Source organism: Arvicola amphibius, chromosome 6 (genome assembly GCF_903992535.2).
Source record: "Arvicola amphibius chromosome 6, mArvAmp1.2, whole genome shotgun sequence".
NCBI lineage: Eukaryota > Metazoa > Chordata > Mammalia > Rodentia > Cricetidae > Arvicola > Arvicola amphibius.
Genome location: NC_052052.2, coordinates 46,780,833 through 46,797,127, shown reverse-complemented (window position 1 = coordinate 46,797,127; position 16,295 = coordinate 46,780,833). Strand labels below are relative to the sequence as shown.

The 16,295-nt window shown below is 45.2% G+C and overlaps 1 protein-coding gene across 1 annotated transcript in view; it reads left to right on the top strand.

The window, feature by feature from the left end:
* Cachd1 (cache domain containing 1) overlaps window positions 1-16,295 on the top strand; it is a 228,630-nt gene that overhangs the window by 155,793 nt on the left and 56,542 nt on the right. The window contains exons 5-7 of the mRNA XM_038333472.2: window positions 11,468-11,594; window positions 14,292-14,436; window positions 15,274-15,490. Coding sequence (XP_038189400.1) covers window positions 11,468-11,594; window positions 14,292-14,436; window positions 15,274-15,490 — 489 coding nt within the window. The remainder of the gene's footprint in view (window positions 1-11,467; window positions 11,595-14,291; window positions 14,437-15,273; window positions 15,491-16,295) is intronic.

Genomic DNA, 16,295 nt, shown 5'->3' with positions numbered 1-16,295 from the left:
CTGGGTGATGTTTGACTAGGTGATGTTGAGTAAGTATCAGAAAACCTGTTGTTCTTTAGGTGGGAGACAAGCTTGCCACTAAGTGTACTTTCTTTTTGTACTTCTCGCTGTTGGGTAGTATCATTGAACAGACGAAAGTTACAGCCTAACGCATGTGTTTTGTAATCCATGTCCTTCCTAATCCAGTGAACACTGATAGGAAGGAATGATGGCAGGGTTGGTTTTGCTTTAGCTGCAGAGACTGATGGTGGAAGACCCAGTCAAATATGAAAGATGTAGTTGAGGACCAGAGATTCTGGGCCCCACATGTTACAGTGATTTCTAGAACATTACTACTGTCCTTGCTGGTGACCCTTGAGACTAAGTAAATGGGAAATAAGGAACACATAAAAAGGGAAAGGTGCAATTTTCCACTGCTCATCTGACAATAGTTTATATGCTGTGGTTTAAACCAAATAAACAAAAAACAGCCGGATGTGGAGGTGCACACCTCTAATCCCAACACTCAGGAGACACAGGCAGGCTGATCTCTGTGAGTTGGAGGCTAGCCTGGTCTACAGAGTGATTTCAAGGACAAGCAGAGCTGCATAATAGAGACCCTGTCTCAAAAAGACCAAAACAGAAGAAGAAACAGCTATTTCAAAATGGGTTTGTCTTTGCTTAGAATTGCATAGACCTATAAAAGCAAGGCACCAACTCTGTAGGAGTCCTTGCACAGCCAGTGACAGAGTCAATAGTTTCCCAGAAGACATGTTTCTATTTTATGATCTTTTTTGTTTGCATTTTGTCGTGCAGAAAAAAATCAAGTTGTTCCTGCATTCAGGGTCTATACCAGGTAGGATGTCTTGGGCAAGGATGTGCTAGCAAAGGGAGGGCTGGAGACCCCACCCAGGGTGCATCTCACCACTGAGCCCTCTCACTTTTGTTCATACTGCAACAAGCAGAAAAGCTGCCCTTCGTGTGACTCACATGAGCAAGATTCAGTGAATATTTGAAAGGCAGAAGGGAGGGAAGAAAGAAGGGAGACTGACTCAGTAAATCCACTGATCAGAACTTCTTAACTCCTGGATTTCGGAACTGTGTGGCCAGTAAAGCCATCTCACCTGCCACTGATTCCATGTTCTCCTTATCAAAGGACATTGCTTGAATTTTTAAAAGGCTTTGTTCTGACTAAAAATGTCCAGAAAGATGTCTAGCCCAGTATTATAATTTTTAGCTTAACTCCCATCTCTCTTGTCACTGATTGTCACCTGGAGCTAGACTAGCATTTTCAGATCTTATCGGTCTTCTATTATGAGCTTTCAACTGGTTAATTTTTAGAAGCATCTTTTTTTGATCTTCTGGGAGATACCGTAATCTCCTGTCAACCTAAATTAAGACCAATACTAATTTAGGAAGCAATGCCAACCCTGATGTGTTCCTGCCCATATGTATCACTATTCAGAATGTGTTTTGTTGTTTTGTTTGTTTGTTTTTATCCGCTTGATGCTAGCTAGAGGTTAGAACCATTCTGGGAAGAGGGAACCATTGGAGGAGGAACTACTTCTCTAAGAGTAACCTGTAAGCAAGCCTGAGGCACTTTCTTGATTAGTGATCGACATAGGAGGGCCCAGCCCACTGTGGGTGGTGCCACCCTTGGACAGATGGTCCTAAATGCTACAGGAAAGCAGGCTGAGCAAGCCAGGGAGAACAAGCCAGGAAGCCGCACTCCTTCATGATTTCTGCTTCGGGTCCTGCCTGCAAGTTCCTGCTTTGGCTTGACTCAGGAATGTGCTGTGATCCCTGTATGTAACACAAAGAAACCCTTTCCTGCGCTTTTGCTCACTGACTTTACCCCCACAGCTATAGGACAAAACGAACTAGTGTAGAAGAGCACCTTCATAATACTAGTCCCTGAAGGAATCTGATGGAGAACCTTTGTAAGCAAATTTCTAAAGAGCATATTTTGTCTTGGAGTCAGGACTTCTGATTTGTTGTTCCCACACACCCTATCCCTATCTCAAGACGCTCTTGGGTAGACATATGGCATTCATGAGTCTGGAGGTCAAGTCAATTTTATTTTTATCGGCTTCTAATTTAATATTACATTGAGGTTCAGCTTTGTTTGTCATGCTGGTGAATTAACATTCACCAAAGAAATCCTGGGTTGATGAAGATGGATTATGGAAGGCATTGGGCTGTGGTAATCTACTTTGTTACTACAGCTAAATACTCAAGACAGGCCCACTAGGAAAGAAAATATTTTGTTTTGGTTCACAGTGGTGGTCCATATGTGGGGTTGTTGCAGGTAATGGCCTTCCCTCAGCAAAGTCCTCAAGCAGCACAGGATGACACACGACAAGGGACAGGAGCACTTGTCTGTGTCTGTGTCTGCTAGTGTCTCTCCCCTGTCCTATTTACACAGCCACCAATATTCATTCAATCACAGTGCTCTACCCTAAGGATCTGAACTAATCCTAATTACCTCCAAAGGGCTCCACTCTTGAACCCTATAGTCAGATTGAATTTCCATCTTCACAGGGCACAGTGGGGATTGAATTTCAACACATGAACTCTAGGGGGCGTTGCTCACACTGCAATGCAGGACGGAGACTATTGCAAGGAGGTACTCCTGCCCCCCCCTTTGACTCTAAGACTGTTGAAGCAGTAGGCCCCAAGAAATTGAATTTTCCCCGGTAATCTCATGCTGGGATCCTGGTGTCAGCCAGAATGAGAGTTTGTCTCCTAGAAAGAGATATCACACAGCACTAACAACTGATCTGACAGCTTGCTGAAGAGCTGAGTCAAGATGAAGATGATGCAGGCCCACACCTGGACAAGGGCTGCTTAACTGTGTACATCCCTTGGCTTCCATTTAAACCTAAATGTCCTGTTAGGATCTGGACAGTCACTGGCTTTTCTGTTCCTCTTCCCATAGGACCACACTGAGACTCCTATCCTGTCCTTTACTAATTCTATGTTATCTAATTGGTCTATTTGTGGTAGAGTGACTAAATCTAGTTTGTTACAGCCATCAGGGCCTAGACTTTGACCTTAACTATGCTAACAAAACTGCCTCCAAGTAGTAACAAAGACCTACTACTAAACCCTTCTTAATCATGAGTGAAGAAGAGTCTCTAATGCTCTGAGCCTGTTTTGAAAACCGTCTCATTGGCATAGACATGTGATTTTTTTCTGTCTGCCTTCAAGTTGATTGTATAATCCTGAACTTATAATTTTATAATTTTTATTTTAAAAAAGTAATATTTTTATTATTTTTTTATACATGAGTGTTTGCCTGCATGTTTGTCTCTGTTGCACATTTGTGCAGGGCTCTCAGAGGCCAGAAGAAGGTGCCGAGCCCTCGAGACTGGAGTTAGAGTTGTAGGCAGCCCCGTGAGTACTGGGAATTGAACCCGGGTCCTCTGAAAGAGTAACAGAAATATCTCTCCAGCTCCTTCCGAAAGTTCCCAACACACAGTCCAAGGCAACATTGAAAGACAAAAAAATGTTAGGAGTAAGTATAACTGGTACCGGCCTCCTGCTGTTCTACAGGGCTTCATCCAAATGCTTCTAGCTGCTAGGTCCCTGCTTTTCCAGGCTTGGGGTATTACTTCCGTAATTACTTTACTTCTTGATGAGATGAGAACACACTTCCTCACATGAGACCACAGCCTGCAATTGCTCCTACAGTCTAACAGCTGGTTTGTCTCGATCTTGTTCATCTAAATATTTTAATTAGCTATTTTCATCTCGCTGGTGTAGTGTCCACTGATCCTGATGGAAAGTAAAAATCATTTTTTTCATTTCTCCCCATTTTCTACATACTTCTTGAAAACTAGCTGGAAATTCATTTTTATTTATTTATTCATTGATTTTATTTTTTGGTGACAGGCTCTCACCCTGTAGCCCTGGCTGTCCTGGACCATGTAGACATCTGCTTACTTCTGCCTCCCTAGGGCTAGTATTATAGTTATGGGCCATCACACCCAGCTATAAATGTGTTCTTTTGTAAGTTCACAGTCTCCAGCTTACCGTGGTCCTACTTGCTGGTTGTTAACTGTATGGTAGTACAGAAGGGCTCTCTATTCTGGAGAAATCATACCTTGAACTTTAAATTGGTGTCTTTCCCTAGGCTGTGGATATGTAGCATAAAGCGTGATACTGGGCAGCAGGGGTGGGCAGATGCTCCGTCAGCTGACGTGCCCAAGAGCACGGAGTCCACATGCTATAGAGTGTACTGTATTTCCAGGGTCTTAACATTCCATCTCGTTTCCATGTAGCGCATATCTGTGACATTTTCAACATTTTATTATAAGATGGGCTTTAGCTTGATTTTGCCCAACAATAATTTAAGACAAGTGTTCGAAGTACATTCAAGCTAGGCTGATCTTTATTGTGGGTCACGAATGAATTTTTAGTTTAGGATGTTTTCAGTTCGTGGCGCGTTTGTGAGCTAACCCGATTGTAAGTCGAGCATCGGGATTTCCCTCCTGTTGACCATCATGATTTGCCTCCTTCCCCTTTGGGTTTATCAAGGGAATTTGTGAACACCTTTTCCAAATCCATCACTTTGCAGTTGAAAAAGCTGGAATCTCACAAGGGACAGAAGTGAGGCACTTAACCAAGCCACCGATTACATGTTCTAGCAATGTTTACTTAAAAAAAAAAGAAAGAAAGAATACTGGCCTGTGGTAGATTCTGGGAATATGAGAGACAGACTGACTTTGGTTCCTGTCCTGGTGTCACTCACAGCTCTTCCGGGTGGGCAAGGTTAAAGGACCAGCTGTGAAAATGGCACGCAGAATAGTATATCGGGTTTTGCTGAGAAACACAATATTGGCTGTGAGGATATTGATTGAAGGCCATCCGGGAATGACCTCTGAGAAGTTGAAATTTAAAGCAAAATTTGGAGGGTGAGGAAAAGCTGCCTGGCTAGATGGAGGCCTGTTATCCAGGCCTAAGGATGACCTTGGAAGAGGGCACGGCACGTCTGTGGGAGTGACAGCATTGGCTCTTGCTGTCCAGTGCAGCTCCTGGAAGGCAGGAGGAGGCTGCAGAGAAGGGAGGGCCAGGCTAGCTGAGGTCTTGCAGAGTTTGGATTTAATAGTTGATGCAAGACAGCCGGGTGTGTTGTACATCTCAGAAAGATGCTTTTGGAGACTCCCTGGAGAAGAATTTTAAGGTCAGATGACTTGCCAGACTTAAAAGATGCTGAAGTTCCTCATTCTGGGTCCATTTGTGATAGCTAAGTCTTAGAGGAAGTAAATGCCACCACAAACAAAATAGAAGTGCAGTTGAGGGCTGGGCCCATGTCCAAACAGCTTTCTTAGTCTTCCCCAAGCTAGTGATGTAGGAAGGAGTTAAGGCTCACATCACTAACCTGTGGTAAACCCAGAAGGATTAAGATCTGTCTACTGAATAGCTTCTCAGCCACGTAAAGACTCCCTGTCTTAACTACTCTCAGTATTGTCTAACGTTGCCGAGAGCTGTTTGTGCTGCGGCTGTTTATCAAGCTCTCCGGGCCACAGCTCAAGTCTGTGCCATCTTCCAGCTAAGCCAGCCTGTGGGTCAGTGATAAACATGGTGGCATGGGCTTCCAGCTAGTACATGTCAGCTGTAACAGTTCGATAGTTGTTTCTTCTGTCTTCTTACATCAATTATAAAATCATTTTTGTCATGCCCCATCAATTTATTTGGTAAATTCTACATTTACCAACAAATGCAGCTTATTATTTTAGAGAAATACCTCACATGCATGTATTTATTCTGCCTCTAGAGAAAAATCCAGCATGACTGCTAATTCATACATGCTTCCTTTGGCTTCACCTATCTTTGCTTCTCTTAATTTGTTTTACTTTTAAGATTTAAAGTGTGTGTGTGTGTGTGTGTGTGTGTGTGTGTGTGTTAGGTTTGTGGAGTGATATAGACAGATACAAACATGCCTGTTAATGGTTTGGAGCCAAATACCATGCATCCTGGGCCAATAGTTTGGATCCAGCCCTTTCCTGGACATTTTCCAACACCCTTGAGGAATGAAAGAGGCCATATATATATATATATGGCCCTGTGTTGAGTTAGGCACCACCTCAAGTGGCCAGAGCATGTAACTGATGCCAGAATAGTGGGAAGCCCCACTGGGTTGCCTCCACAGTTAGTAAGGCTCTCTTCACCTCTGCATCTAGTCCAGAGAGGGGCCTGCTTGGCCCTAGATGCTCCGTGTTGATGGATGACTCCTAGGGTCCTGGGGGTCTCATTACCTTCATATTCATCTTCCGCTGCTAGTGCCAGATAATGGATGAAATTTAATCTTATGCCAGAGGACTCCCAAGAAGGGGAATTTGAGACCCCTTGCCTGCTGCACTCTGTGCAAGAATGACTATGAGGATCCAGAATGATCTTTTGTGGTGAGACTAAATGGATCATGCACTGTATGACTTCTGATTTATTTTTAAAACATTCCCGGTCCTTTTGGCTCCCTTTTAATAGTTTCCTAGAGCCTGTTTATTGTCACAGATGTTACTTTTAAATGAGGTCATCGAGCTTTCCTTTACTTCCAAAGGCAGTGTTTGTCTTTTTATTGCAAGCGTTGGCAGGGCTTGCCTGGTAAACAGTGCAAATATGAGATCAAGATTAAGGCTTCAGACCCCAGGAGACGAGGAGAGAAGAGGCCTTTCTGTGTCTGCACACACTCCACATCAGCCTGACACCACCAGAGAGCATGCTCACTCCATCCCAGGGATGACCTTAACAAGGGCAAATTGCCTGGCAGGAGGCGGGAGACAGACATCATGATCTCAGATTGGCTTGAGTCATGTGCCCTTCTCGTTCAGAGTAAAACCTCAGGCATGTCGCAAAAGCTCTCTGAGCCCATTTCCGAATCATGTGCCTGGTAATAACTTTCACTGCTTGGATTCGGGGGCCTGCCCTATGGCTCTTCAGCAAGTATGTAGAGGTGATGGAGGAATGAAAAGGTAATTGCTAAAACTATACATGACTGGAAGTGCATCACATCCTGCATTGGTATATTTTGCATGGCTTTGGGGAAGAATCACCAACACCGATTTCTGTAAATATTCTTTCCTTGGCTCACATCCACACTTGATCAGTTGCATGCCAGTGGCTGCCTTTCTGCTGCTATGTTAGCAGAAGTTAAGTAGTTTTATCCGATGGGATGATCTGAAAGGCCAGAATTTCTCCTATGTGTCCTTCAGCAGAAGTTTGACGTCTCTATTCCAAACTGGAAAAGCTGTGCTGGTACTGGGAGGTGGTCCTTCATAGCATGGGGGAGTAGAATAGGCTTGTGCAGGAATTTTAACCCTTCTCCTGCGTGTCTGTGGGTTTCTGCCATTCTGGTTTAATTCTAATACCTGAAATTTTGTGCATGTTAAGGTTGACTTGGCTGAAGTTGGAATTAAAGGGCAAAAATTCATCAGCACAGAGCTCATGTTGGGCAACCCCTGCTTCATGTTGCTAGACTGGAATCTTATTTTCCTTTACATAAAAATGGTCCTAGTATCCCTGGGCATATATTCCTGGAAGGAGGCTAGCTGGCCAGCAGCACTGTGTGGCTTTTTAAAAGGCGCAATCACATGTTGTCCCAGCATGGTCATCAAAAGTGGATTTCAGGGTCAAATGAGAAGTTGACCGGCCGATGCCATGATCCTCCCTTTGTGTTTTGAGTGCTTCCAGTGACAATTGGGAACAGCTCTGATGCCAGACTGCATGCCTGGAAGAAAGATGCAATTGACATTTTAACACTGATTGTGTATTTTAATTGCTGTCTTGTTTGTTAACTCAGTCTTCGGAGAACATATTGCCAGTGGCAGGAGGTTATATGCAAAAGTAGATAAAACCTCACTCAGAAAGAGACTACAGTCAAATAGATTTTACCCTGGGTTCTACTTTGCTCGTTGCAACCACAGACGGTATGTGCTTACATACTCTACCCTATGCACAGGTAATGTGTGCTTATGTAATTACCCTATGCACAGATGATATGCCCTTATATACTCTACCCTGTACACAGATGATACACACTTATATAATTACCATATGTATAGATGATATGTGCTTATATACTCTACCTTATGCATAGAGGATACGTGCTTATATAATTACCCTGTGCACAGATATATGTTTATGTACCGATTCCTATGATACATTGGAGAGCTAACCTTGGCCTTTGGCTTCCTGTCTTTCTAAGTCAACATTTGCAAGGTGATGCAAACTACTCTGCTCTCATGTCCCCATCCTTCCACACAGGTTGCATCTTGGGATACCATTGTAAGCAAGCCCAAGTGCAAAGATCTCCTGTGGTGTGTACAGGACACCTTGCGTTACACGTGGTAGGTAGGAGGTACTCCCATCCAAGCACATGAGTTGATGCTTTTTTCCAGCTCCTTCTCATAACCTGGTAGATCTTCCCTGTCTTTGGATAGCACTCCAAAACCTCACCTAAGCTGCTCGTCAGATATTGTGCTAATTAATTAGTAAAGGGTTCAGTGTATATTTCTGATCCCACAACTACTTTGTCCAAGGCAAAGCACAGATTGGTTCCTTTGATCTCTTGTCTTCCATTCTGCCAAGCAATTCCATTCTCCTGACAGGAGAACAAACGGAGAAGAGCTGATCAAAGTCTAGTGGCCATCAGAAGCACAGATACAACAGTGGCTTAGAGGCACTTGAGAGCTGAAGCAAGAGCTTCCTGTGTCACATAGGAATTCAGTCCAGCCAGCATATTGAAGCGTCCTGGCAAGTCAGCCACAGGGCTGAGTGCTAAAGAGACAGAGCAGATCAGCAACTTGCCTTCTTCATGAAGCTCTGGAAGATGGCAAGCCTACATGTAGTTGCCTTGTTATACATTTGGACTGCCCAGGTGCTATGACCCCCCACTGTTTCCTGCCAGTCTTCACAGATCCATTTGAGAACGTTCATAGCCCTTGATGGTAAGCATGGCATCCAAGCATAATATTGTCATTCCCTCGCCCTTCTGTGTTTGATACTGAATTGTTGATAGGCCAGTATGAGAGTTGGAAGAGCTGTGTGTGAGACACCTTTCTACCTGCCAGATGTGGCTTTACATTGGTTCAGGAAATACTCACTAGATGCTGTGTATTCATGACTCCAGGCTCAGGAGGGGCGAAGCCACTTTACTGATGGTAGGCACTGGAAATGTAAGTAGAGGGAAAAGCCTGAGTTGTGCTTACACAGATAGGTACAGTGCGGTAGTAAAAACAAAATGTGCTGGGCTTACGAAAGCGCTGTGAACCATCCGTAAGCTCACTTCCTCATTTGCAACATGGAAATTAGTCCACAGATTCTGTTTGGTCATGCCCTTGTTAAAGGCAATACCCTGGGAACTCAGCTCCTGAAGCGGTGACGCCTCCCATTGTTGTCTTGGTCACATCTCAACTACAGAAACAAATCCTTCTCTGGGCCACGTGGGCATTCAGAGCAGCGTGGACTCGGAGCTGTGTCTGCGCCGGGTAGATCACACCTCAGGTTTCCTGCTCTCTCCCTTTTCCCACGCTTCTCCCTTCACTGCCCTGCTTCAAGCTCTGTTTCCCTCTCGTTCTGCTGGCATATAGATACCTATAGCAAGATGGGGTTTTGCTCATCTTGAGGGCTGCTCCAGCGCATGAAGCCGTGATCTATAGTCAAATGTGTAGTGAAGTTCTGAGTCGTTGTGGAAGAGACTGAAAAGGCCCAATGGCTCAAAGAAGGTAGGGGCTTCTGGTTGTGAGAAAAGCAGAACACTTTTGGAAGGTACACGTGGTGATGCACTCTGGTAACCCCAGCCTTCAGGAACTGAGGCCGGGAGGGTTGTGAGTTTGAGGACAGCCTGAACTACATGGTGAATTTGATGACAGCCTAGATTTCATAGCAGGATCTTGCCCAAAATAAGAGCTAGAAGATCTAGACGATAGATCAGTGAAAAATGTACTTGGCTGTATAATAAATAATAATAATAATAATGATAATAATAATAAAAACATGAGGACTGGAGGCAGAACCCCCAGAGCCCACATAAACCCGAACACATGCATCTGTAATCCTGGTGTGAAGAGAGGTGAATTGGAACCCCTGGGAGCTCTCAGACCAGCTAGCCTGGTGTACACAGTGGCAGACAGACAGGGAACCTTGTTTCAAAAGAAGGCAGAAGGCAAGGACCAGCACCCAAGGTTGTTTTCTGACATCTACACAGGTGCCCTGGCATGTGTGCACAATATATCATATACATGTACATGCACGCATACTCACAAACCCACCGATTTTTTTTTTTTTTTGAGTCAGTTTCTCTGAAGTCCTGGCTGCCCAGGAACTCTTTCTATAGTCCAAACTAGCCTTGAACTCAAGAGATTCACCTTCCTCTGCTTCCTGAGTGGTGGTAATAAAGGTGTGCACCACCACGGCCTGGCATTCACAGATGGATTTTAAAAAGTAGAACAAAGTTTGAAAATTCAAGAGGTTGTGAGGCAGGGTGTACACAGGTGGGTAGCCCTGGGGCTGAGGGAATGCCAAGTCTAATCCATGGTAGGGACACGGCTGTGCAGGAAGTCAGCGACTACAGCATGATGTAAGCTCAGCAGCCAAGACACTAAGGTCTCCGTCCCAACTGGGTTTTTTTTTCCTTTTCTTTCTTTTTCTTTTTAAAGAAGACTTATTTATTATGTATACAGTGCTCTGTCTGCACATATGCCTGCACGCCATAAGAGGGCACCAGATCTCACTATAGACGGTTGTGAGCCACCATGTGATTGCTGGGAATTGAACTCAGGACCTCCAGAAGAGCAGTCAGTGCTCTTAACCATCTCTCCAGCCCCCGACAGGGGTTTTTGGTCCCATGGCCTAAGTATATTTCTCAGCTCCAAAGCAAGAACAGTAATATCACCCACACGCTAGAGTAGCCTTGTGAATGAGACGTCATAAAGTAAAAGCAAGCCTCTGCATCAACTCTGGAGATGTGGGATCTGTTTCCCGTTCACTAAGTAACAGAGTTCCTCAAGGATATGGTTCTGGCCCTTCGAATCCCATCTGTGCTGTTTCCATTACTGGGAAGTGAGGCTCATGAAGGCAAAGTCAACATCAGAGACCTAGTCCCTAGAGACAAGGTATGTTACCAGCGTCCATGGTTAGAGAATGAACCCCATGCCAGCGAGTGTACACTAGTCCAACACGGACCAGCCCCATGTGCAGAAAAATTAGTGCAAATGAATCCTTTGTGCTGGAGAAATAACCCAGGACATAGAATGTCACCCTACCGTATGAAGAATAATGGCTTCCCGTGACCGAAATGTCACGTTACCTATTCGCAGGATATTTTCTTAAGGGGCAGAAGGAATATGTTTTGCAGAAAATTTACAACCTTCTATCTGGTGGGATTTCTTCATGCTCCATGCAGTTTATGCAAAACAGATGCCCGAAGAGCCGTGCGTGCACACACCTGTGGGCTCTGTAGTGATATTTCCTTTTCTTCCTCTTCCAGTGCTTGCCGACAACCTGAAATCCAACCCTGGAATCAAGTGGCAGTATTTCAGCTCAGAAGAAGGAATTTTCACTGTCTTCCCAGCCCACAAGTTCCGGTGTAAGGGCAGCTATGAGCATCGCAGTCGGTACGCTGACTTCCTTCCAAGGACATCTTGTTGCTGGTGGCGATCGGCATGTAGGGTGGGCCGGGACTTGGGGTAGAGGACTTGCCCAATCTGGGCACGACCCCGGATTTCAACCTCAGCAGTGAATTCCACACTCAGGTCTGCCCCAAGCAGTTCAGAAACTTTTCCTTGCTTGGAAGTAATGTCTGCATTTGATACCTATAGATGTGCTTGCACTAAGGGAGGGCAGTGGGAAAGCCCAGAGCTTTCCAATGTTCCCTATCACAGCAGGCAAAGCTGTGGGAAGGGAATGCGATTGCTTGCTGCGTTGGCTGTTCTGTGCTATGAACATCTTTGTTGAAATAGACATGAGACCACCTCCTCCACAGCTCTACCCTAGAGCATAACAATGTAATTGCCATTTGTGGCTGACTTCCCTCCCTGGGATAATGGGTTTGGTTTTACACTTTTGAAGTTTCCATGCACACTTCAGCTACTGCAAGCTATAAGGCTGTTCGCAAAGCTTTGGATTTTAAAGGCCACCATTATCCTGCCTTTCTCACACCGAAAGGACTTGGTTGTACCATATAGCCAGCAGAAAAGGAGCGGTGAGATCATTTGTAAAACAAGGCTCATCATTTACAGAAGCCCCTAGGCAAAGATGTACTCTTAGCCCCAGCAGATTCCCTTCTGCAGGGTCTGGTGCTCAGAGCCTGGAGGAAGTGGGAGATGCCCATTCTCCATGGCATTCTCGGAACAATCCCATAGTATCCCTTCATCCTTCCTTCAAATTGTATGCAGTACTTTTCCCAAGGGGGGAGAGGAAGGAGAGAAAATTGTTACTATTTGTATGGTTTTGGTTTTGGTTTTTCCACATCCTCTTCCTAGGTACTCTGCTGCAGTTACAATGCCATGGAGACTGGACCAGAAATCTTGACTTTGATATCTAGTTCATTGGTTCCCAACCTTTCTAATAATGCTGGGACCCTTTAATATAGTTCCTTATGTTGTGGTGACCCCCCACCAGCTATAAAACTCTTTTTGTTGCTACTTCAGAACTGAGACATCTTGGCTTCCAATGGGCTTAGGCCACCCCTGTGAAAGGAGTCAGTCAACCCTCCCTCCTCAAAAGGGTCATGATCCACAGGTAGAGAACCACTGGGCTCATTGGGGAAGCAAAGGCTGGCAGGCTGGCATTTGCCCCTAAGGAAACCCAGCTCGTGGGAGGGAGGGTGGGGCCCCATCACTATTCAGCCTTCACCCACAAGTTCCAGCTCGAGCCTACCTATCATGAAGCTGCCGCTTTGGCTGCCTGACCATGTTTCCCTCCTCAGAGGTTTCCAGCTCTGCCTCTTAACTTGTCTTAACTGGTTGCCTTTGCAAGCTCTCTACAACCCGCTGAAGACTCCAGTAGGTTTCAGAGCACAGCACCGTGAGAAAGGACCCGCCAGGCTCTCAGGTTGCTTCCCCGTCAACCTATGTAATACACAGGGCTGTTTAAGATAAAGCTGCAGAGCTTTTTAAATGGGTGAATTCAGTTAGGCTGAAACTGGTACATCATTTTAAGGAAATCCTCTCCCCTAGTTAGAACACACACACACACACACACACACACACACACACACACGAGGAACATTTGACCTGGTGTTGGTGGAGGGCTGGGCAGGAGTCCCTACTGTTCTATTCCTGGTTCATCCTGAGGCCACCTCTCCTGGGTTTTTTTCATCTCATTTCTCTGCTTGCTTGGTGATTCTGACTGGTGACCTGGTAAAGTAGTCTCCGTACAAGAGTTTTGACTTGCCAACAACTAGTGTTCTTAATTTGTGCCCAGGCTTTTGTGACTTACTGGTAGCTCACAGTTCACAGAAAATTCTTTCTGTGTTGGAGGTGTCAATAAAGGACGGGATTCTCTGGAGGCCGATTTGCTTTAAATCACCCCTAATTTGTTCCAGGTTGAAAATGAATAGAGAGCTCATTAAACCCCTTTCTACCAGCCCCTCCTGATGCACGCAGGGGCGGAGGCTGCTTTGATCAGAGGTGTTTCTTTCCTCCATGAACTCTGCAGCTCCCCTTTCTTCACGTTGGCAAACAAGCACCTGGCGGGAAGAGTGGCTGTTGCAGGTTTAGACAAATTTTGATGGCATGGTTTGAAATGCTCAGCTGCTGAGCCTTTCGTGATTGGCCGGTATGAGTTGCTGAGACACAGAGAGAGGAAAGAGGGTCTCTTAACCAGGGGTGTATATATGGAAAGAGAAAGGCCAGGGACCACCCAGAACTGCCTAGCACATGCCCAGGTCACAAGCTTTCTTACTGTTACTAAAACACTCTGTGTGTGTGTGTGTGTGTGTGTGTGTGTGTGTGTGTGTGTGTGTGTGTGTCTGTCTGTCTGTCTGTCTGTCTGTAAAACAGAAGCCAGCACTGGCAAGTGGGCCTTGTTCTCCCTTTGGACCAAGTCTCTATAGCTTGAATGAGTAAGTGCAGAGTTTGGCCCTGCATAAGTGATTTGGGACTTTGTAGTGTGTAGAAGAAGTCGGCCTCTCAGGAGGTGCGCTCTCTATCTCTAAAGTCGGAATTTCACGGTCCTGCTCTTTTCAATGACCCCCCCTCCCCATTCTGAACTCTCACTCCAACCTGCCCCGCCCCCAGAAGAACCCACATGCCAGTGAGCCCGCATCTGTAGCGCTCACAGCTGTGTTAAGACCCTTTTCCTTTCTCTAGGCCCATCTACGTCTCCACTGTCCGACCACAGTCCAAGCACATAGTCGTGATCCTGGACCATGGAGCCTCAGTCACTGACACCCAGCTCCAGATTGCCAAGGATGCTGCTCAGGTCATCCTCCGTGCCATTGATGAACATGATAAGGTGACTATTATCCCAGAGTCCCTGGGGGGCATGAAACCTTTCTTGAGTGTTTCCAACACTTATTTTTTCTTTTACTATGTTCAGTATGATTCGTCATAGTGACATCTCAGTCACCAGCAGACCAGATAGCGCCAGTGTTCCCAGACGGTTATCATGTAGCCTGAATGTTTTGACTTTTCCATCACCAGAGACTTTTTCGTATTGACCTCATTGCTGAAAATACACAGAGACCACACCCACCCTCTACGCTGCTCTGCAGTTTGAAAACCAAGATGGGTAGCATTTGCCAACATATTTTTCTGCGTGAATTTAGGGATGCTTTCCTTGTTGTTTGAATTATGCCGACACTGTTTGACTACTTCAATTTGGTTCAAAAGTCAAATTCTTGGGTTCTTTCCTTTACAAATTCCTTTCATATTTGACAGGCTGATGACTTCAGACGTTTGTTTTTAAACACAGAACCTGTTCTACAGGCCTTCTTCCTAGTTAAGCTCTCCTGTTACCTAAACATCCAAGCCTGGTCCCTGTGGCTGAGGCAGGAAGACTATTTGAGCCCAGAAGTTTGGGGTCAACCTTAATTACATGAGGAAGACTTTGCCTAAGAAAGAAAGAGAAAGAGAGGGAGGGAGGGAGGGAGGGAGGGAGGGAGGGAGGGAGGGAGGGAGGGAGGGAGGGAAAGGAAGGAAGGAAGGAAAAGAAAGGGAAGGAAGGAAGGAAAAGAAAGGGAAGGAAGGAAAAGAAAGGGAAGGAAGGAAGGAAGGAAGGAATCTTTAAGTGGTAAAGGAAAAAAGTCATTGAGGGTTTTTGTTTTTGTTTTTGTTTTTTCCTGTCTTCCAGATTTCTGTGTTGACTGTGGCAGACACTGTTAGGACCTGCTCACTGGACCAGTGCTATAAGACTTACCTGTCCCCAGCCACCAGTGAGACAAAGAGGAAAATGTCCACATTTGTTAGCAGTGTCAAGCCCTCTGACAGCCCGACCCAGCATGCAGTGGGGTTCCGCAGGGCGTTCCAGCTGATTCGAAGCACCAGCAATAACACTCGGTTCCAAGCAAGTAAGTGCATTTCTAAGAGACGGCCACAGTGATGTGCTGCACACCAAGTCCAGAACTAGAGGGGAAACTTTCCACTTGATTCCAGATAACATTATCATCTGCTGCCTTCACTGCATCTCCATAATGAGATGTTCTCATCTTTTCCATTTTACCATGGTCAGTCTGTGGGAATTCTAGACTCCCGGGGCCTCCTCCTCCTACCCCTTTATTAAGAACACATTCTCACTTATTTCTCCAGGGAATACCCACATCCTCTTTAATGTTAATTGTTGGCTTTGCCTCTCTGAGGGCTTGGGGCAGTTCTGTCCTGGTGCGCATGGGCCCTGGAGGAGGCACAGGGATTCTTGCCTTGATCCTCTCTTTTCTAACCAGCTGTCACTTAGATGAGCATACCCTTCCCATGTACAAAGGTACTCTAATTTAATTTCTGTGTATTAGAGGAAAATCTGGAATGCGGATACATGCTAAAGGAAGGGAAGGGGTAGTTGAAATAGGACTCTGTTTTGAAACGTCTCAGAGGAGTCTTCTATTTCTCCTTTTATAATTGAAAATCTGTAGCCACTTTTCTTCATTTAAAAAAATTAGTGCATCCTGTTTTGGGTTGGGTTTTGAGTTCTTTCTTCTTCTTTTCTTTTCTTTTTCTTCTTCTTGAGATAAAGTTTCACGATGTAGCCCAGCCTGGCCTCCAGCTCTCTATCCTCTTGCCTCTGCTTCCAGAGTGCTGGTATAACCCAGTTTAATATACACTATTAAAATCAATTTAAGGAATATATTTTAAGCTGTTCTGTGTGTCTAATCTAAAGAT